The sequence below is a fragment of the Salvia splendens genome, chromosome 7, assembly GCF_004379255.2.
Source record: "Salvia splendens isolate huo1 chromosome 7, SspV2, whole genome shotgun sequence".
Lineage (NCBI taxonomy): Eukaryota > Viridiplantae > Streptophyta > Magnoliopsida > Lamiales > Lamiaceae > Salvia > Salvia splendens.
Genome location: NC_056038.1, coordinates 8,724,607 through 8,747,055, shown reverse-complemented (window position 1 = coordinate 8,747,055; position 22,449 = coordinate 8,724,607). Strand labels below are relative to the sequence as shown.

The 22,449-nt window shown below is 40.7% G+C and overlaps 1 protein-coding gene across 1 annotated transcript; it reads left to right on the top strand.

Moving 5' to 3' along the window:
- The first annotated feature begins 1,656 nt into the window (after nt 1–1,656).
- On the top strand, nt 1,657–9,863 carry LOC121740953 (cytochrome P450 93B16-like). The gene is made up of 3 exons (XM_042133617.1): nt 1,657–2,119; nt 6,323–6,735; nt 9,211–9,863. The coding sequence occupies exons 1-3, from the start codon at nt 1,657–1,659 to the stop codon at nt 9,832–9,834; spliced, it is 1,500 nt and encodes a 499-aa protein (XP_041989551.1). The 3' UTR covers nt 9,835–9,863.
- Nucleotides 9,864–22,449: the final 12,586 nt, after the last annotated feature.

Genomic DNA, 22,449 nt, shown 5'->3' with positions numbered 1-22,449 from the left:
CCAGGCGGTGTACACCGCCTTAGTTTCTTCGTTGTTGTACGGATGCCGGCCCAGATCCTCCTCCTCCTCCTCCTCCTCCTCGGGTGCCTCAGACGCAGCCCTAGAGCTTCCACCGCCTCGGCTTCCTCCCTGGGTGGGTTCTACGGGGATATCCTCCCGAATCTGGGACAAACCCTGAGAAAGCCGCGAGCCGGGTGGTCGAGCGTAGGCATCCACATCGAAAGTGGGTGGTTGGTACCCACCCGGCGTCGCCGACCCCTGGGTGCCCGGCGTCGACGACCCGGAACCACCTAGTGTGTTGTACATGGTCTCCCAATCGCCGAACGCGTTGAGATCCCACCCACCGGAGCCACCACCGCCGTAATTCCCGTCGCCGGACATTTTGTGAAGGAGATTGAAATAGAAAATTGGAGAGGAATTGATGTTGGTTTAGGAAGAGTAGATGTGTAGTTGTGTGTGAAATGTAATAAATTAGGTGTATTTATAGAATAAGAAAATAAAATAAAAATTAAAAAAATTAAAAAAAGTTAAAAAAACGGTAATATGACCGTTTAAAAAAAAATTTATAAAAATATATTTTAAAAAAAAATTAATTATTGCGTCATCGCTGACGTGTCCCACTCGCGGGCCGGCGAGTGGGAAGCACGCACGAAGCGGGGAGCGCCACGTCGCCCGAGCGCGTGGCGGCACAAGCCGTGCCGCGTTCCGTGCCGTCGGCACGCGGAACGGAATGAGAACGGAATGGGAGCGGAACGGTGCGCCGCAACACGTTCCGCGGCGAAACCGTTCCGGCGGAACGGCACGCGGAACGCCGGCGGCACGCGTTGCGGGTGCCCTCATACACCATACCCTTAATTGCTCTGAGGGCGATTGAAGACGTAGTCTAATTAGTAATTGAAGCATATGATATTGCGACAAAAGGAAACATCTTTTTTAGATGAAATAATACTAATACTCATTGCATTCCATAGATTATTTTTAAATTAGTATGAGTTTTAATATGTACTACTTAATTGCTATGGTAAAAAAAGAGAAAGAAAAACAGTTAAAATACTAGTATTAATGTAAAATGAGTTTATCTCATTAGAAAAAAAATTCTAAAACAAAAATTGTTATTTTTATAGAGGACTAAAATGACAAAAGTGGTAGTAATATATTATTGCCTCCGTCCCATTGAAGATGACTCACTTTTATTTTTAGTATGTTTCAACCAAGACGATCCATTACTAAAAATGGAAACATATTTATCTCTACATTATTCTTTTTTTTTTTACTTTACTCTCTTCACTTTACACATAAAGTAAAATTGCATAAATTCTCGTATCGTCCAAGGAAGGGGTCATCTTCCTTGGGACGGAGGGAGTAGTATTACACGAGGGAGAGTATATTTCGAATTAGTAGTGCTGTGGGTGGTTGTTCCTACAAATCAATTTCGAATCGTATATACGTCGGTTGCTCCCACAAATGTAACCTTTTGAATTCTTATTCAATTCTATATGTGGCTTTATCTTACACCAAAAGGAGTAAAACTTTAACATGTGCGCATATTCAAAAGGAATTGAAAATGAGAGAAAGTAATGGTATTACTAGCTTTTTTATATAAATAAAAGGAGTTGCAAAGGCAGAGAAAGTAACTAGTCTTACTATCTATCATCAATGGAGCAAGTGGAAGTCGCAGTATTCGCCGCCATCTTCCTCATCTCCTCCGCTCTGACCCGCATTTTCCTGAGGAAAAAGGAGCGGTTCCCTCCGGGCCCCTTCCCCCTGCCTGTGATCGGCCACCTCCACCTCCACCAGACCTTCCACGACCTGTCGAAGCATTATGGGCCGCTGATGCAGCTCCGCCTGGGCTCCACCACCTTCGTGGTGGTGTCGTCGCCGGAGCTGGTGAAGGAATGCCTGAAGACGCAGGACCTGGTGTTCTCGTCCCGCAAGCAATCTACCGCCATCGACATCATCACCTACTACTCCTCCTTCGCCTTCGGCCCCATAACCTCCTACTGGAAATTCGTCAAGAAGCTCTGCACCTACGAGCTCCTCGGCGCCCGCAACCTCCTCCACTTCCAGCCCCTCCGCGCCCTCGAGGTCAACTCCTTCCTGCAAATCCTTATGCGCAAGGGTACGACCGCCTTCGTTTAATCAGTCCATCTTATGATTAGAGCATCCGCAATGCTGCCCAAAAAACACGTCCCCTCTCGTCCTGCCATGACGAGAGGGGGCATGAACCCCACTCGCCCCTACATTATAATTGAACTACACATATTTAAAAATACGAAGTGAACCAAAACGCTATTATAGTGAACTCGTGTTTTAATGTCTAGTTATGCATTTAAGTAGTGGTTTTCATATATTATTGCCTTATACTACTACATAGTATTTGTATGTATATAGTCCTATTAGGATGATAACCATATACTATCTCTTAATGTGCTAACTACAACGAATCCTGATCCCGTTGGATCTGAAAATCGGTGGTCAGTATTCAATTTCTGCATGATGTCAACTTCAGTGCAAAAAATGTCAATCGGGATGTAAAATTAAAGGTAGTTTTATAAAAAAAATCTAATGAGATTCTAATTACACATGTTTAAATGATAAAATTTGATAATTTTATTTAAATATTTTTTATAATCAAGTGAATGTCAATCTTATACATGTAAATATATAATTGTATTGACTTAATTATGTCATTATGTTGACATTTTCCTAATTTTATTGCATTAATTTTTTTTATAATTTTCTTTTCTAATAGAATAATGAATAGTTAAGGGAAGGCATGTAATTTGGCTATAATAAAATCCGCTAATCAGTGTGATGACGAGTAGGAATATCGGGGGAGAGCTTCAACCTGACGGAGGAGCTGGTGAAGCTGACCAGCAATGTAATATCGAACATGATGTTGAGCATAAGGTGCTCGAGGACGGAGGGGGAGATGGCGAGGACGGTGGTCCGCGAGGTGACGCAGATCTTCGGAGAATTTGACGTGGCGGATATCATCTGGGTGTGCAAGAACTTCGATCTCCAAGGGATAAAGAAGAGATCGTTGGATATACAGAGGAGGCACGATGATATTATTATTATTATTATTATTATTTAGTTAGTTAATTATAGATTTGCATATCTTTTCCATATCTTTTGTCTTGCTCATTAAGTTAGTATCCACTATTATAAATAGTGGACATTGTTATTCATATTATTCATTCAAGAAATAAAATACTTCTTTTACGCAATTTAACGTTTTTTTCTCTCGTGCACAAAGCACGAACCCTAGAATTCGACGCCGGATTGATCGACGGGCAAAGCTCCCGCGACGTTCGACGCGATTTCCTATCGTTGAGGAACTTTATCCTTAACAATTGGTGCTTTCATTGTGAGCTCTTCCTCCGAATCGCTGACTACATGACGTACGGCTACACCGGATATCAACTCCGGCAGGCGGATTACCACCCATGGCAGCCCGTACCTCAACCCCTGCTCCATCCGATCAGAGCGTTAGATCAACAACCATCATATCCATATCCACAGGATGGGAGACTCCACCCACAACACCATCCCTACCAAGCCCGTCAACCCACTTCCTGGGACCCGCCATGGCTGCGCCAGGAAACTGCATGTCAGCAACCATCGTCCTACGAGACAGATTTGTACTCGCCACCACCGCCCTCTTGTTGGGACCCGCCAAGGTTATGCACGCAGCAGGGATACTCTTAACCTTATCAACCGCCTCAGCAGCCACACCCCACCGCGCTCAGACAACCCACTAGCTGGGATCCATCTGCCTACTGGGAGACAACGGGACAACGCCCCTTCCACGAGGTCTCAGCATACGATCATCCGCTGCCCCCCAACCATAACTTAAGATGGAATCAACCCGCGCCACAGCCACCTTGTCCAGCCACCACCACGGCACATCCGACTCTCGCACAACTTCAACAATTGTTGGAAGCGTGCTACAAGATGGAGTCTCGACTTGTTGCAGCCGACCGACGAATCGACAACATGCTTCCTCCCTAGCTGCCTGAACCTGCGCAGCCCTACGACTCCCAAATTTTCGGGTTTGGGGATCTCGTTCAGCACCTTCCTCCATCAGGAAATAGCAAGGCTTCGCCGGGGCCGTCGGGTTTAGTCCCCTACGACTCATTGGCTCCGCCGCAGCAGTCGAGTACAACACCACCACCCTTTGCGCTGCTTCCCGATACCGCCCTCGAGCCGCCGCCAGAACTTCTTCCTTGGCAAGTGGAATATCGCTCGTTGGCTTATGCTCTGTCCAAGACGTCAGTTAGGAATGCTTTGGAGTGCAATAAGAAAGAGATTGTGATTCTTGACTGTGATCGAGTCGAGGAAGGATTTGATGATTCTTCGGAGAAGATTCTACATTCTTCTTCTCGTTTTGGTGGAGTTGAAAAGGTTGAGAAGATAGAGAAGTCCAGTCCGGATTCCGCATGTAAAGAGAAACCGGTTCACGGTTGCATCGAGATTCAGTGCGCGCGATAATTGAATGCTTCTCGATTCAAGATTCCCCAAGTCCAGATTGGTTTGGGTAGTTCCATTGTGGACAACGCATCGCTGAAATTATTGAGTGATTCATCTCATGTCAGGGTTATGGCAAGTATGAATCACCGATCAACATCGCTCGACGCCGATGCCCGGGTGATTCCTCCGCAAAATGACACTCTATGCTTGAGCATTCATGAACGCATTGATGATGCAGGGAGACGCCCAACTATTCGGTGTATGTTTGACCCAGGAGGATTCCTCGACGCTCATCGTTGCTTCATGGTTCCCACCTTGAGGACAAGGTGGATTTCAACCGTGGGGGAGTTCATACGATGATTATTATTATTATTATTATTTAGTTAGTTAATTATGGATTTGCATATCTTTTCCATATCTTTTGTCTTGCTCATTAAGTTAGTATCCACTATTATAAATAGTGGACATTGTTATTCATATTATTCATTCAAGAAATAAAATACTTCTTTTACGCAATTTAACGTTTTTTTCTCTCGTGCACAAAGCACGAACCCTAGAATTCGACACCGGATTAATCGACGGGCAAAGCTCCCGCGACGTTCGACGCGATTTCCTATCGTTGAGGAACTTTATCCTTAACACACGACGACTTGCTCGAGAATATCATCACTATCAGGGAGAAGCAGCGGCGCCTCCGCTGGGGTGGCCAGGGATTTTCTAGACATGTTTCTGGATATAATGGAGAGTGGGAAGGCGGAAGTCACTTTCACAAGGGAACATCTCAAAGCTTTGATTCTGGTAACCTCTCATTGAATGACATTTTAAAATAAGTTGATTTTTTCTCGTTTCGGATAATTTTATATAATGATAAAAGTGCTATAGTACTACTATATTCCTTGATTAATTTAGGCACTTATCGACATTTTAGTAAATATTTGACGCCATGTATTAATATGCCGGCACCGAAACATCGCCGATAGTCTCGGAGCGGGCGATAGCGGAGCTGATTAACAACCCTAGTGATACGATGTTGATCGTATCGAGACAGGGATCGACGGCGAGGAAGCCCGGCGATCAAATTCAGGCTGCAATCGGAGGTCTCCTCCGTCGGACAGTTTGTCAGTGTTTGAGAGAAAAATAAAGAGAAAGCAAATTTGGGAAATATCTTATCATTCATATTATAAGTGAGTTGACAAGTTCCCTTTTTATATCTAGACCCTAGGGCGGTTCAACCTCCTATCTCTTGAGAAAGAACCACAAAAAAAAAAACTCGAGATAGAGCTTATAATATGCTCAACTCCTTATTCTATTACATGATGTAAATTAACTAAAGTAACCATAAATAACTAACTACGAACATAGTCTTTGAAATGAACATGAGCTCTTCTTAGTCGACGAGGTGGAGCCTTTGACGTTGATCCAGCGAAGTCTTCATTCTCTAAGTCGTCGTCCTCCTCCTCTGGTTGTGATGTTTGTTCTGATATTGAAGGACTCGTATCAACTCTCCCCGATAGGCACATCCTTGTGCTCAAGGATAATTGAAGGAAAGTTGGAAATTCATCAAGAAGCTTTGCACCTACGAGCTCCTCGGCGCCCGCAACCTCCTCCACTTCCAGCCCCTCCGCACCCTCGAGGTCAACACCTTCCTCCAAATCCTTCTGCGCAAGGGTACGGCCACCTTCGTCTAATTTATTAATCACATTAGTATAATACTATTGTCCGTTTTAGGCCAAGGCTTTGCAGTTTTGTTTTTGTGATATTTGCAAAAAATGCCTCATACTAATGGAACCTTGGTTACAACTCATATATTGTTTGCATATTTTCTAATTGTGCGACGTATAATTAGCAGGAAAATCAGGGGAGAGCTTCAACTTGACGGAGGAGCTTGTGAAGCTGATGAGCAATGTGATATCGCACATGATGTTGAGCATACGGTGCTCGGGGACGGAGGGGGAGGGGGAGGCGGAGGCGGAGGCGGAGGTGGCGAGGACGGTGATTCGCGAGGTGACGCAGATATTCGGCGAATTTGATGTGGCGGACATCATCTGGCTGTGCAAGAACTTCGATCTCCAAGGGATAAAGAAGAGGTCGTTGGATATCCAGAGGAGATACGACGCCTTGCTCGAGAATATCATCACCGCCAGTGAGAAGCAGCGACGCAGCGGCGCCGCCTCTGGGGAGGCCAGGGATTTTCTGGATATAATGGAGAGTGGGAATGCGGAAGTCACATTTACACGGGAACATCTCAAAGATTTAATTCTGGTAACAGCAAACTTCAGTCTTCCTCATTTCAAATACTGACATTTTAAAAGAAGTTGAATTTTTTCGGCTCTATTTTATTTTATTTTCCGATTTTTTTAAGATGGTTTGATTTAATTCAATTAGAATTTTATAGAATTAGAAATTTGGTACAATTCTCGGATTCAAATGATCCATGCCTACTGACATGGAGGGTTTTTCAACTTTGTTCTATTACCATAAAAAGCAGGTGTGATGCTCTTATTAATTTTCTCATGACTTCATCAATTTATTTTACATAATATTCAAAGAAAGGGACAATGTTTTGAAAGTACAATAAGAGCATCAGGACAAGCAACTGAACAAGCAATAGTCTAGCAATAGCCTAGCCACATCACTCAAAATTATATAAAACAAATAATTAACAATCACACAAAATACGGAATTAAATTTACGACATAGATATAGGAAAATTCAATTATATTATTAAAATTAAAAAAGTACATTAATTAAAAAAAGTACATTAATTTTAAAAAAAAGAAGGTACATTAAAAAAATTACAAAAAAAGAAGGTACATTAAAAAAAATTACATAATTAAAAAAAACGTCGTGCAGTCCTCCGCGCCCACAACTCTTCAATTAAATTTGTTTGTAGTCGAATATGAGCATTCACTTGGCGCATGTCGGCATGTGCTTGGAGGCGGCCGACTTCATCGTGAGGTACCCCGCTTCGTATGTTGGGGGCGGCCACGCCGTGGCTTGGACCTGCTTCATTATCGTCGTTCGCCCAACTAGTCAGTTGTACACCTTCATCTTCGACAATCATGTTGTGCATGATAATACAGGCGTACATTATATCGGCAATACAGTCGACATGCCACAAACGAGTTGGACCCCTAATTGCCGCCCATCGAGACTGGAACACATCAAATGCGCGATCCACGTCCTTACGCGCCGACTCCTGCCGTTCTGCAAAATAGGCATTCCTCTCATCGGATGCGCATCTGATCGTCTTCACAAAGACGGGCCACCTAGGGTATATCCCATCCGCCAAGTAGTAGCTCATATCATGTCGGTTGCCGTTGGCGACAAAACTGATGGTCGGACCGACGCCTTGGCACTGCTCGTTGAAAAGAGGCGACGAGTTGAGGACGTTGAGGTCGTTGTTCGACCCGGCTACCCCAAAATACGCATGCCAAATCCACAGCCGATAATCAGCTACGGTCTCGAGGATCATCGTGGGATTCTTTCCCTTGTAGCCGGTCGTGTAGAACCCCTTCCAGGCAGCAGGACAGTTTTTCCACTCTCAATGCATACAATCTATGCTCCCTAACATACCCGGGAACCCATGTTTCTCCCCGTGCATCTGCATCAACTCCTGGCAGTCTTCAGAAGTAGGGCTTCGAAGGTACTGATCACGGAATATTTCAATCACGCCTTGACAGAAATACTTAATACATTCAAGGGCAGTCGTCTCACTGATGTGGAGGTACTCGTCCCACATGTCTGCCGCGCCTCCGTAGGCCAACTGCCTGATTGTCGCAGTGCACTTTTGAATAGGTGTGTGGCCGGGTCTGCCAGGCGCATCGTGCCTAAAGCGGAAATACAGATATCGACGCTCCAAAGCCTCAACAATACGCATAAACAAGGCCATGCTCATCCTAAAACGACGCCTGAAAAGGTTGGCGTTAAACCGCGGCTCCGGTGCGAAGTAGTCTTCATATAGCCGCTGATGTGCAGCTACGTGATCCCGCTCAATCACTGCTCGGCGGTGGACAACGGGTCGAGGTCGAGCTACCGCCGGCTGCAAGGCCCTCTGTAACAGCCGGTCTATCTCACGGGACGTATAGGCCTCCAACTCTTCGTTCGTTCGCCGTTCGTACTCCTCAGCATCCCCACCACTACCACCACTACCACCACTACTACCACCCGCGCTACTCATTTCGCGTTGTTGATCTTGTACAGAAATTAAGATAGAGAGAAAACTCGTTAAAACAAGCGGTGCAAATGAAAATGACTTGCAGATCGTGTATATATAGTGTTTCGAAAATTAAAAAAAATCCCGCTCGCCGATCTGGCGCCTGCAATAGCGGCCAGGAGATCGGCGAGCGCATCGCCGAGCGCTCGGGAATCGGCGTGCGCTCGCCGTTTTTCTCGCCGATTTGGCGCTCGCCGGCTGCAATGGTTCGGCGAGCGGACCGGCGAGCGCCAAGAATCGGCTAGCAGGTGCGCTCGCCGCTATTGGAGATGCTCTAATAAAACTACAATCGGAGATCGATTTCCTCGCCAGCATTGGGATCCGCGGATGTAGCCGAAACGTTTCCTTAATCACGGCCTGCAGGTACGGCAGGTTTGGGCCGCCGGATTCTTGTAGAACTCTCTCGAAGCCAATGACTTTCACAATCTCGTCTTGAGCTTTCTTCAGCACTTTACGCATTTTCCATGTATAATACGTTGAAGATATTTTAGTAAATATTTGACGCCACGTATTAATATCAGGATTTCTTCACCGCCGGCACCGACACGACGGCGATAGTCTCGGAGTGGGCGATAGCGGAGCTGATTAACAACCCTAGAGTGCTGAAGAAAGCTCAAGAAGAGATTGTGAAAGTCATTGGCTTCGAGAGAGTTCTACAAGAATCCGACGGCCCAAACCTGCCGTACCTGCAGGCCGTGATTAAGGAAACGTTTCGGCTACGTCCGCCAATCCCAATGCTGGCGAGGAAATCGATCTCCGATTGCATCATCGACCGCTACACAGTTCCAGCCAACTCTCTGCTGTTCGTCAACCTCTGGTCGATGGGCAGGAACCCTAAGATCTGGGACAGTCCGGCGGAGTTCCTGCCGGAGCAGTTTCTGGAGAAGGCGAACTCCGCCATCGACATCAAAGGGCAGCATTTCGAGCTGCTGCCGTTCGGGAGGGGCTGGCGGGGCTGCCCGGGGATGTTGCTTGGAATTCAGGAGGTGGTCATCATAATCGGATCCATGATCCAGTGCTTCGAGTGGAAGCTGCCCGACGGCTCCACCACTGTCGACATGACGGAGCGCCCGGGGCTCACAGCGCCGCGGGCGGAAGATTTGATCTGCCGGATCGATCCATCGGTTGTTTCGGTAAGTGTCTAAGTAATTGAGTGCTGCGAGTTGTTCATCTTGTTGAATATTTAATCAACTAATTGTGGCAGTGTTATCGTGCCACTTGTTTATTTATAGAGGGAACATCTTTTTTGTCCACGAATTTTATCAGAGTATCATTTTAGGTCCGTGAACTTTGAAAATACTATCATTTAAGGTCCACCAACTATAGATTAATATCATTTGAAGTAATGTTTACTATTTCCAAAATTTTTTAGACGAAAATACCCTCAATACCTTAAAGTGTATATATTTTAAATAAATTTATCATATACTCATATTTTTTTATAAATATCTTTACAATATATCTTTGACAAATTTTCTAAATATAATTTGACCTTAAATATTATTACTTAATTTTGTGATATATCACGGATCTAAAATGATACTTTGTAAAGTTCGTGGACCAAAAAAAGATGTTCTCTTATTTATATTGGTTTATTATCTTATTTAAATTAAATAAATTAAGGCCCTTGTGGAGTTGGCAAACAAAATTTAGATGTATGAAAATGATTATGAAAAGAGATAATCGTAGCTAAAATTATTCAATCTAATTCAAATTATATTCATATTCGTATTTTTTTCAAATTTTGAATGACAATTATGAACCTTTCCATTCAATGATATAATTGGCATTATAATTTGATTCAGTTATATCGTTTTATTAACATTTTTCCTCTTATTTTCTTCTTCCCCTTTGCATCCTTTTATTATATCTTTTCTTTTTCGCCATCAACGATTGCAGACGGCCGCTGCATAAGCGGCATCAGCTCTCGCCATTGCTTCGCTGCCTTAACAACATATATCTCCTCTCATTCAGCCAAATGCAGGTTCGGTTAGAAAAAATATCTCCTCTCAATTAACCCTCACTTTTCTCTCGGTAACCTCAAAACCATTTATCCTTTGATACATAAAACTCATTTTCTTCAAATCACGCCCTCGCCTCTCTTCATAAATTTTAGCCAACATGGTGATAATCGAATTGGGGGAGATGGAAGTTGGTGCGGATGCAATCAATTGGGCGGTGGATGTGGGGATTAATTTGTGTGATCTTTGTCGTTGGGGTTCAACTTGTTGTGACAATTAAGATGTGGGATGTAATGGTTGCAACTTATGTGTGTGGGTAGCGATCAAAGAATTGTTGGATTTGTTCTCAAGACCAAAAATCGACTAATAACCTATTTCAACAAAGCTTTAAATGAACTGTCTACCTATATATAGAAAAATACAGATCCACCAATCATATACTCCCTTTAGCCCCAATATAAATAGTGTGGGTTTGGGGGAAATTGATGACCCTTTTCCATTTTTGAACATTTTTCCATACCATCTCTCAAACACTACATCTTAAAAAGGAGTTTGAGATTGGGGGTTGGGTTGGTAGATCGGAGGGTGATGCTTTGATCTAGGAAATGGGGTAGGTAGATACACCATTTTATAAAGCAACTTCTTGAATACCATAGAAACAATTGCGAGATTAGTATATCATGCTTTGATCAAAGTAATTTTACAATGAGCAAGCTAGTTATGAAATATGTCAAAATAATTTCACAATGCGCAAGATATATCATTAATCATAAATGGGACTGTTGCTTCAAAATGAAAAACAAGCTAATTAATTCACCATCGAAGTTTTTGTTATACGAAAGTCTGATCAAAGGATTAATTAACAATTGATATAAAAATATACTAATTCATTTTAAAATGTTGACATAGTATTTGAAAATGTGGGTAAGTTTCACTATGGTTACTAAAGTACTTGTATTAAATTGGTTATTAAACTTTAATTTGTTTCTAAATAAATATTAAATTTTATATTTTATACAATTCAATTTTGTAATTATTTTATCACAGAATAATAATTTAAATACTAATCTTTAAATCCCAAGCGAAAACTAAATACATATAATACCCACACACTAATGCAAAGCACCATTTCCTACAAAGAAGAGTGATCAATTGCTAACCCACCCCTTAATTGCTAACTACAACTAATTTAAAAGTATAAGATTTGTAGAGATCTAGTGGTCTATATATTATCATGTGTAATTTTGTTTTATTACTATTATTTAAATTTGAAAAGATAAGAGGAATCACAAAATTTAGGGTTTGAAAAAACTGTCATATAGTGTATAGAAAATATCAATACGATTTCTTGATTATATCAACACAATTTAGCATTGATATTGTATATGTATTATATTGACATATTATGATTGTTATGTTGACATTATCTGTTTGTCAAAAAATATGATAATTCATGATTTTTTTTTAAAATTTTTGACATCGAAACATACGCAATTGAGATCTAGTTGGAATTCTTATTAAATTATCTTTAATTTGATATATGTTATGTGAAAAATAATTTAAATTGAAATATTTATAATCATTTAAAGTTTAGAGATATTTTTTAAAAGTTAGTTATAACTAATTTTTTGTTATTGATATTAATACCCTTAATTGACATTTTTTGTGATACTCATACTCGTAATTGAATATCTTATGTCTTGATTTAATGATCCAATGCCTACCATTTAATTATAGTTAGTAATTTAAAGGTTAATTAATAATATAAGACACCCCTTCCTATAAATCTATAAATTCACAAATCCTATTAATCGAAAATTAAGTAAATTTCAATTCACCAATAAAAAAAACTCCATTTAGTCCAATGTCGGCAGAGCCACGAAGAATTCTCGTCCTAGGCTCCACGTCGTTTAGACATCACATAATTAGTACAAAATGCAACTCGGATTCGTGCGCGGATACAGCTACAATCCTCTTTCCCTGATTCCAATCCGTCAACCGCGGAGTGAGAGTACATTCCATTGTTCTGGATTCGCTGCTGTCTCCTCCGACATTGTCTCCGGATTCCAATGTTCACTCCGCGGCAGCGAATCCAAAACACTGGAATCTAAACTCTCACTCAACGATAGTGGTGGTGTATTAAGGCCGGATTGGAATCTGGAGGGGGAAGAGGATTGGAGCAGACGAGCAGTGTCCGTGCACGAATCATAGTTGCATTTTCTAGGAATTCCGTTGATGCCTGAGCAGCGTGAAGCGGAGGACGAGAATCGCGACGACGAAGATGAAGATCTTCATGTCTTTGCCGACACAGCACATTTTTGGATGGGATAAAAACAGAGTTTTGATTGGAGAATTGAAATCTTACAGTTCGGGAAAAGCATTTGTGAATTTATGAGTTAATTGCATTACTATCTGTGAATTGACTGTATGTATTTATAGCTTGGGAATTTATACTAGCAATTAAATTATTACTATTTCATATTAAAATAATTTTAAATTATTTCTTAAATGAGGAGTACTACAAAATAAAAGGTTAAATATTCATTTTGAAATAAATTAAAGTTTAGTAACCAATTTGATACAAACATTATAATTTATTAACAATTTATGTGATTAATCCTTTGAAACGTTACAATAATATTTTCAGGCTTTCAATTTCTACTTAATTCCAAAAAAATAGGGAGAAAACAGAACAAATTAAACGAAATCAAAAGAAAAGTTTGAGGAGATTACATCGTCAGTTGGTATGTGGAATTAATATTGGGCCTCCCAATTATTGGAGCAATGGGCTTGCGAATCCCAAACAAATTTAACTTTCATTCGTCGAAATATAATACTACTAGTCCTATTAATTAAAAATATATTCTTGATACTATTATTAATCCAAACAGCTTCAACGGAGTATCAATTATAATCATAATAAATGGTTATTATGCCTGCTATTAAGTGTCATATTTTTCTTTTTTGAGATGTTTCATATTCTAGCTCAAATTAAGTGATTAGTACTATATTTTATAAAATAAAAATACCACTCACTCTATTTTAATTTATTTTATATTTTATTTTATTTCACTTAGACCATCCACAATAGGCGCCCAGCGACCGCCCAGCCGAGCGCCGGCGCTGGGCGGTTCGCTGGGCGGTCTATTGCAGCCGCCCAGCGGCTGAGTGGAGAGAGAAACCGCGCAGCGCTGGGCGGTTATGTGGCGCTGGGCGGTCGGCTGGGCGGTCCGTTCGGCGCTATTGCAGCGCCCGGATCGCCCAGCGCACCGCCTAGCGCGAAAAAATAATTTTTTTTTTCGAAACACTATATATACGCGCTTTGTTCGTCATTTTCATTCGCACGACTTGTTTTAACGAGTACTCTCTCTATCTTAATTTCTGTTCAAGATCAACAACGCAAAATGAGTAATGCTGGTGGTAGTAGTGGTGGTAGCGGAGGGGATGCTGAGGAGTACGAACGTCGAATGGCAGAGGCGTTGGACGCCTATACGACCAACGCGATAAACCAATGGATGGAAAGGGCCTTGCAGCCGGCGATACCTCGACCTCCCCCAGTGGTCCACCGCCGCAGTGTGATTGATCGGGATATACCCTAGGTGGCCCGTCTTTGTGAAGACGATCCGATGCCCAGGAGATGCGAAGAAGGCCTACTTTGCGGCACGGCAGGAGTCGGCGCGCAAGGACGTGGAACGCGCATTTGGTGTGCTCCAGTCTCGATGGGCGGCAATTAACGGTCCAACGCGTTTGTGGGATGTCCAATGCATTGCTGATATCATGTACGCATGTATTATCATGCACAACATGATTGTCGAAGATGAAGGTGGCGAACTGACCAATTGGGTCAACGACGATAATGAAGCCGGTCCAAGCCACGGCGTGGCCACCCCCAACTTACGGAGTGGGGTACCTCACGATGAAGCCGGCCTCTTACAAGCACACGCCGACATGCGCCAAACGGCGGCTCATATTCGACTCCAAAAGGATTTAATTGAAGAGTTATGGGCACGGAGGATTGACCGCCATTAGTTTTTTTTAATTATGTAATTTTTTTTAATTAATGTACTTTTTATATTTTATTAATATTAGTGAATTTTCTCGTTTTTGTGTCGTAAATTTAATTCCGTATATTGTGTGATTTTTAATTATTTCATTTTGTATATATTTGTTAATAATGATGTGGATAGTATGTGGCTGGGCTATGGCTGGGCTATTGCTGGGCTATTTGCTTGTTTTGATGATGTGGCAGGAGGATTTTTAGTGCTGATGATGTGGCAGTGGCTGGGCTATGGCTGGACTATTGCTGGGCTATTCCTATTATGGATGGCCTTAACACACAGTAATAATGTACTGCACACCAGAAAAAGGGTTAATTATTGAGAAATGCTTGCACACCCATAAGCAGGTTTGTGTTGTTGCTCTTGATGGTTCTTTGGTTTTTTGGGTGTTTTGCGTTTAGCCTATCTGTTGGTATTTGACTGAGATGTCGTTGCACTTTTCTGTTTTTGGTTTTTGCAGCTTGGCATTGGACTGCTTGTCTTGAACCTTTGCTCGCTGCTTGCCGGCTCGAGCCTTTTTCAATTTATCAAAAAATAGTACAGTAATAAACTAGCAGCAACAGCAATAATAATAGTAATCACAAAAATAATAGTATAATAATAATAATAATATTGTTATTGTTTTTATTATTATTGAACAATAGAATCTTCTTGAACGCGGCCAATTCCGACCTTTTTACCTGTAATTAGATTTTTATTTGTTGAAAGGTTTGGTCAAAGAAAACCAAAGAGGATACCATTAATTTATTCAATAAAGACTGTTTTGGATTAATGCTTTCATATTTTATGACTAAAGCAAAGAATTCGAGTTTTTCTATTGCTCTCCAGACCATATACAGCTTTCCTAATGCTTGGCTTAATCTATTAATTTACTTTATTTTCTGTCTTCCAAAAACTTTTATTTCCCCGATAATAATATATAAAACATATTATATGTGAATATCATTTATGAGGATGACTTTTGTTTAGATCATATATTGATTTGTTATTTTATTTTATACGTTTAGTTTATTCTAATAGAAATTGATAGTACGTACCATCATTAATTTATTCAATAATTTTAAATTTTAATAAAAATAAAATAATAATAATTACATCATAAATATTTTTAAAATATAAAACAATACTAATTTTATAACAATATTATATAATTACGGTTGTCGAAAAAATGATTGTTTGTGATACAAAGATACACTAAACGGGCAATACAACCCAATGAAGAATGGAGAAAATAACCAGAATAAACTGAATTCAAATTACAAAGAAGAATTCGAAACAATAAACCGTAAAGATGTAAGTCGAGTCGAGGAGTCCTCTTTCCGCAAGACGAGATACGCCCCGGTAGTGCTCTCGGTTTGGCGTGTCGTCCCCAAAGATAAAACGGCTTCGTCTTGTTCGTTGCAGCACCGCAGACGGAACAACCTCCGGCGAACTAGATGATGGCGAGGGCAGAGCTTCGACGGGAAGACAATGCAGAGAGAGCTATGCAAATGTGTTGTGTGTCTAATGGTGTGCAATGCATGAAGTGACTGTCTATTTATAGGCCAAGTCCACCCGTAGGAGCATTGATGGAGTCAACAGCCATCATGTGTGCCATGATGGTTTGACTGTAACCGCCGGGGGTTACTGACTGGTGCACTAGCCAGTGGGAGCTGAAGAGACACGATGCACCTGGACATGTTACACGACGGGATACACCATGGACCGTCGGGGACCTTTTGACTCCCGTTGTGAGTCGGGGTCCAGCGGAGACCTTTTGTCTCCCGTCATGCGTCGGGGTCCAACGGAAACCTTTTGTCTCCCGTCATGCGTCGGGGTCCAGCGGGACCATGACGTGGACCAGGACGCGTCGGGGATAGCGTGAAGTTTGGAGTGGTCTAAAAAGATCAAGCGGGGCTCGAACCACGCTCAACGACCAGCTCCAAAGATCACCCAAAGACCAATTGCCAAGAACCAAGGCACCAGGCACCCGGTGCATGAGGCACGGGTCACGGTGCGCGGCTCGCGGGCGGGCAGCGGCGCGCGCGTGTGGGCTCTTTCACCCGTCTTATTCCACGATAATTATTACACATAATAATTCATCAGATTAAATACTTCATCAAAGAAGTTTAGCATCCCCGATGTGGGATAATTAACACTTAGTTAATTAATCCCTTAGTCTTTTCACATAGCTCATTTCTAGCTTTATTGTGACAAACTTTAATATATTATTTCTCACTCACCGGGAATCGGATTTGAGAAAATGAATATACTACAGTCATCTACTCGGAACGTAGATCGATGTTATTATATTTAATTTCACAAAATTAAATGTCTTGTAACATTTATTATTAGTCAAAAATTATTTGACCAAGCACGATTCCAACAATTACATCACATGCAATCCATAAATCTAATAGATTCTTTGTTTATATCAACCAAAACAACGACAAACATCAACGCTATTGAGCAAACATAATAGTTAATTTAGTTAACATTTACTAATTTATTTGATTTTAAAGTCATAGAGAAAAATAAACAAATCGATCTTTGATTTAATGTAATTTGTAAAAAATTTTGAGGTACATATATATAAGAGTAAAATAATGGATGAAACAAAACAAATAAATTGAATATAGCCTAAATGAGAATTATACTTATGGATACTATTCATTTAATATATAGGATCAATATTGAACAAAATTTAAATGTATAACTATGACCAAATTTAAACCACATGATTTTGTTATTTAATTATAAATAAATTATCACAAAATAGGAGATAATATTTTAAAATAATAATAATAATAATAATAATAATAATAATAATAATTAGTTGAAGGTTATATTAGAGAAGCAAATATTTTGTTAGTTATAATTACTTATTAGTTCTATATGTGTATAATGATATACATTCACTGTTACAAATTTGTAAAGGCAAAGTTGCTGGAACAACGTTGATGTTATATTCGAATTTGTTTGACACTTACAGCGAAAAAATTGAACTATTTGATAAAGTTAAAAAAAAAACTGAAAACTTAAAGCTAACTCTTTGACACAAGCAAAAATTGTTAGTGAAAAATTGAAGTGGCTCCTAAACATGAATAAAAACTACTTACATCAGCTATTGGACATGAGTTAAAAATGTTTGAATTAGCTCATTGACACGAGTTAGAACTGTCACTAATGAATTGGAAAAGGTCATTGATATGAGTCTAAAAATTAGAACAAAAATTGATGAACTCCTGAATATGAGTATAAATTATTTACTACGTACACAATTTAAGATTATAACATGGTAAGTATCGGAATGTCCTATATTCAACTTGAAAGGGAATATTAGAGTGAATAAAAATTGGTAATTGAAAGGTATGATTAAGACTACGATTAGAGTCCATTCAAGAAAGAAATAAATAAATCAAGATTAATCAAAGGTTACTCTCATTGTTAATGTAGAATATAGAATAAGAATGTAATAGAGTTTATATACAAGTCTAAGAGCATTAGCAATGGGGCGCCTAAGGCGCGCCCTATGGCGCGCCACGTCAGCAGTTTTATCCTCCTACCTCCCCACCTGCAGTGGGGCGCCCTAAGGCACGCCTTAAGGTGCGCCCTATGGCGCGCCACATCATCATTTTATTGTTTTGTTTAATTAATTTAACTGTTTTCAAATAACAAGTAACGAGTAAATAAAAAACGGTCTAAATAACAAACGGCGAAGTTTTAATAAAAAAAGTTACATCATTGAACTAATAAAAAAAAAACTAAGTCGGACCAATTCCCAACTTTCGACGCAGCTCATCGAGTAACGCCCGGAGATATTCGGCTTCGTTGGGGTCGGTACACTTCTTGAGGGCCCTGTGCGTCTGCAACATCGTCCTTGCCATCGACGCTTTTGCTAACTACTCAAACGCGGTGGCCGTCTGGGTCGGGAGCTCTACCGGGACCGGAGCTTGGGTTGCAGCGGTCGACGATGAGGTCGCGGTCGCCTTCCCCTTGGCCTTCGCAGCCTTGATGCCGGGAGGACGCCGGAAGGACACCGGTGTGCCGGAACTCCCTTCATCCACGTACGTCCGGTTGAGGTCAACCAGGTGGTTGCCGCTGCCGCTGCTCGTGTAATCACCAGCTTCAGTGGTCTTCGTCCTCTTCGGCGCACCAGTGTGCAGAATTCCACCTTGGAACTTCTGCTTGTCCCTCAAGAGCGCCCAGATGGCCTCGTGCTTGAAGTCGCCGTACATCGACCGGTACGACAACAGCGCTTTAGCGCGCATGTCGCTCAAGCTCTCGCCGCTCCCCTGTGACCGCGTGAACTTCTTGTTGGAAAAAACGTGTGATACACGTGTGATAAAGGCAAGACTTTTGGCCTTTCATGTGGCTAAGTCCTTTGGCTTTTCACCCCCAAATAATTTATGTAGTGTCTTTATGCTTTGATCTTTCATGTCTCCATCTCTAGCCTATATAAGACATGAAGTGGTAGATGGGAAAGATACGAACACTACAACAAGCATTCTCTCTTCTCTAGCTCTCTACATCCTAGTTCACATTCTAGGAGCATTGCATAGCTAGATTCTCAGAACTCCATCAAGTTCGTCGGTGCCTAGCGGGTTTGAGGTGCTTCTACACGCTAGGAGGAAGTCGTTTTATCTTTGGGGGCAATACGCCATTCCGTGAGCACTAGCTGGGCGTAATTTGTCTTGCGGAAAGAGGGCTTTCCTTGACTCGACTTATAAATTTGGTTTGCTTTATTTCCATTGTAATTTTCATTCCTCTTTTTGTTGCAAAGTTTCCTTTCGATTGTAATAGTTAGAGTACCGCCTGTACACGGCTTGGGAATTTTCCCATTATTTCTAACACTTCTCGAACTCTGCCGCGTACAAGTTCACTTGCTTCTTGACTTGATCCCAGTGCTTGCGGAGTTGCTCACGCTTGCGCTTGTACGCGGTCGGCGGCTTCACCGAATTGTAGAGGTCCGCGATGCGTTCCCAGTATGCGATCTGTCGTTGGTTGTTCGCGAATATCGGATCTTCTGATATATCTACCCAACACCGGGCCAAGGTGAGAGTTTCGTCGTCGTTGTAGTTCGTACGGCCGAGGGCGTACTCATCGCAATCACCGGGAGGCGGAAACTTCTGCGCCCGCTGCCGGTTCCGCTTCTTTCTGGCTGCGGCGGAAGCGGTCGCGGCGGGGTCGGGATCGGCCGCTGCGGTTGGGCGGTGCGGAGACGGCTCCATGTCAGACTACCCATACGATTCCGTACTGAAATCGGGATCGTAATGGGTGTTGGTGTCGAACGAACGATAATCACCGGGTTCTGTACCCGGCCAATGCGCCCCTACGCTAAACGTAGGACTATTGGGGCTTGAATCCATTTCGTAGTAATTATGTAATTGTAAGTTTCGAAAATGAAATCGAGTGAAATGAAATGTTACAAATGAACGGTATTTATAAAAAAACGAAACCACGTGCTATCGTCCGCGGTTGATCGTCCGCGACCTCCACAATGGGGCGGACGATGGCCATCGTCCGCGCTATCCTCCGCGACCGAAGTATAGGGCGCGACTATCATCCGCGCCCTATGACGCGCACCCGCAATGGATGCGGACGATGGATGGCGCGGACGATGCGCGCCATCGGGCGTGCCATCGTCCGCCCATTGCGGATGCCCTAATGTACAATATAGTCTTTTATGATAATCTATTGCTATACGACTTCTTGTTTGTTGTTGTCGTCGGCTTGTGTTTTATTTGTTGCTAAACGACTTACGTCTTTCTGATACTTTCCTCACCGTCTTTTGTGGTTGGAAGCATTTTATCCTTATAATAAACTTATGAAAGTTTGAGTTCTAGAAATACCCTTGAAATTGCATCAGTTCAGGTTTATGATTAAAAAAGAAACTAACAAATGAAAGAAACCATTAATATTGAGGTGGGGTAGTACTAATTATGAAATGTTAAGAATTTGGTGCTACTAAAGAAATGCATGGTGTAGACCTTTAGTTTGATCTCAAACCTACAATTGTAGGACCATACATGAAACATCTAACTCAAGACCAATTAGCAATATGCTTGTGTCCATATCATATCATTTCCTTTTTCATTACAAATCATATCATATTCTAACCACTCTGTACTACATATGAGCTACATTGAAAACTAATGGAGTTTAGATTTTTCTGAATGTTGGTAACAGTAAAGAGACATGTACACTTGCATGCTTGTTTTTTTAAGTGCTACGTGCTACATATGTGTGCAATATATCAAATAAAAACATTTATAAACAAGTTTGAATATTTATGTCCAGGAAACATAATCAGTATGTTAACAGAATATGATAATGCGCAGACTCTTGAGTAGCTAGCATGATCATTTTTTTTATATTTCAAAACTGAAAGTGAAATTAATTTGGCCATATGCAGGCATGGCACTTAAAAATTGAATTTCTTGGTGTCGTAAAATGAAGCATTTTGAAAAAGAAATAATTGCGAAATATAGAATGTGGGAGGAAGACACTATAATCAGAATTCTGAAACGTGGTAGACATATTTATTTCGTGAAGAATGTAATGTCTGCTTCAATAAAACTTAATAGTGGTGCGGTGCGGACCGCATGCGTCGCCTACTGCCACGTCTTATTATCCTCACACATTTCCCGCCGATTTTGGAGCACATATTTCATATTTGGATAATTTTATATTAATACTATAATGCGCCGTAAACTTTTTTAGTACTAGTATTATTTTTCATCTCAACTTTTCCCTTTAATTTGTGTATTTAAATTTTTTGCTGTGGACTTTGTTTTGTTTTCTTTGTATTTTATAGTTTAATTCAATATTGTTGACAAAGGAAAGAAAAATAAATAACAATATATATACTAACGTAGCTGTAAAGAGTGATATGAAACTGGAGTATTATATATAGTAGTAAGATACTCTTCTTATCACTAATTAATTGCAAGATAGGAGTAGAATTTTATGATTTTTATTATAATATTAGAATGGCTAGCCGAATTCGGACTAAATTTAATTGACTAAAAATAGTATACCTAAATCAAAATGGAAAATAAATCGACTTTATATTTGAGTCAGTTTAATAAAGGGCTATTCCGATCAAAGTAGAAGAAAAAAAATTCAAACCCCTCCAAAATTCATCTTAATGGGTTTTAGGAATTGTGTTGGAAAATAAAAGAAATATAAATATTGTTCCAATATCTCAAATCAATATAAAAAGAGTAGTAATACTATTTTAGTATAAGTCTAATTGTTTCTATCACCAATTAATTATAAGACAAAATCCTATTAATTTCTCCTATTACTAATTAATATTAGCATAAAATTTGTTATTTTGTAATTATCAGTTATTTCTATGTGATAAGCGTAAAATAATTAATTTACACATCTTCTCGAAAAAGCTATATTTCTATATGATGAGTGATAAATATTAAATTTACACGGGAAACAGCTTTTTAAAAGTATACAAATTAGACCCTGTATGCTTGCCCTGAATAGCCTTATATATTTATCCCTAGTAAAATATAAGAATTCAAATATACTCCATATTTCATCATCGCTTTATTATGAAATCAACAATTACTACTCACAGTTCTAGGTGCAATCGATAGAACACTTTACTGCACAAAAATTGACAAGTATTTAAACATTTTAATTGCCGACACCAATATACATCCTTGAACCTTGTCATTTGATTATATAATAATGATTCCAAATACATCAACCAGCTCAATTGATAATTAGATTTCTCTCTGTC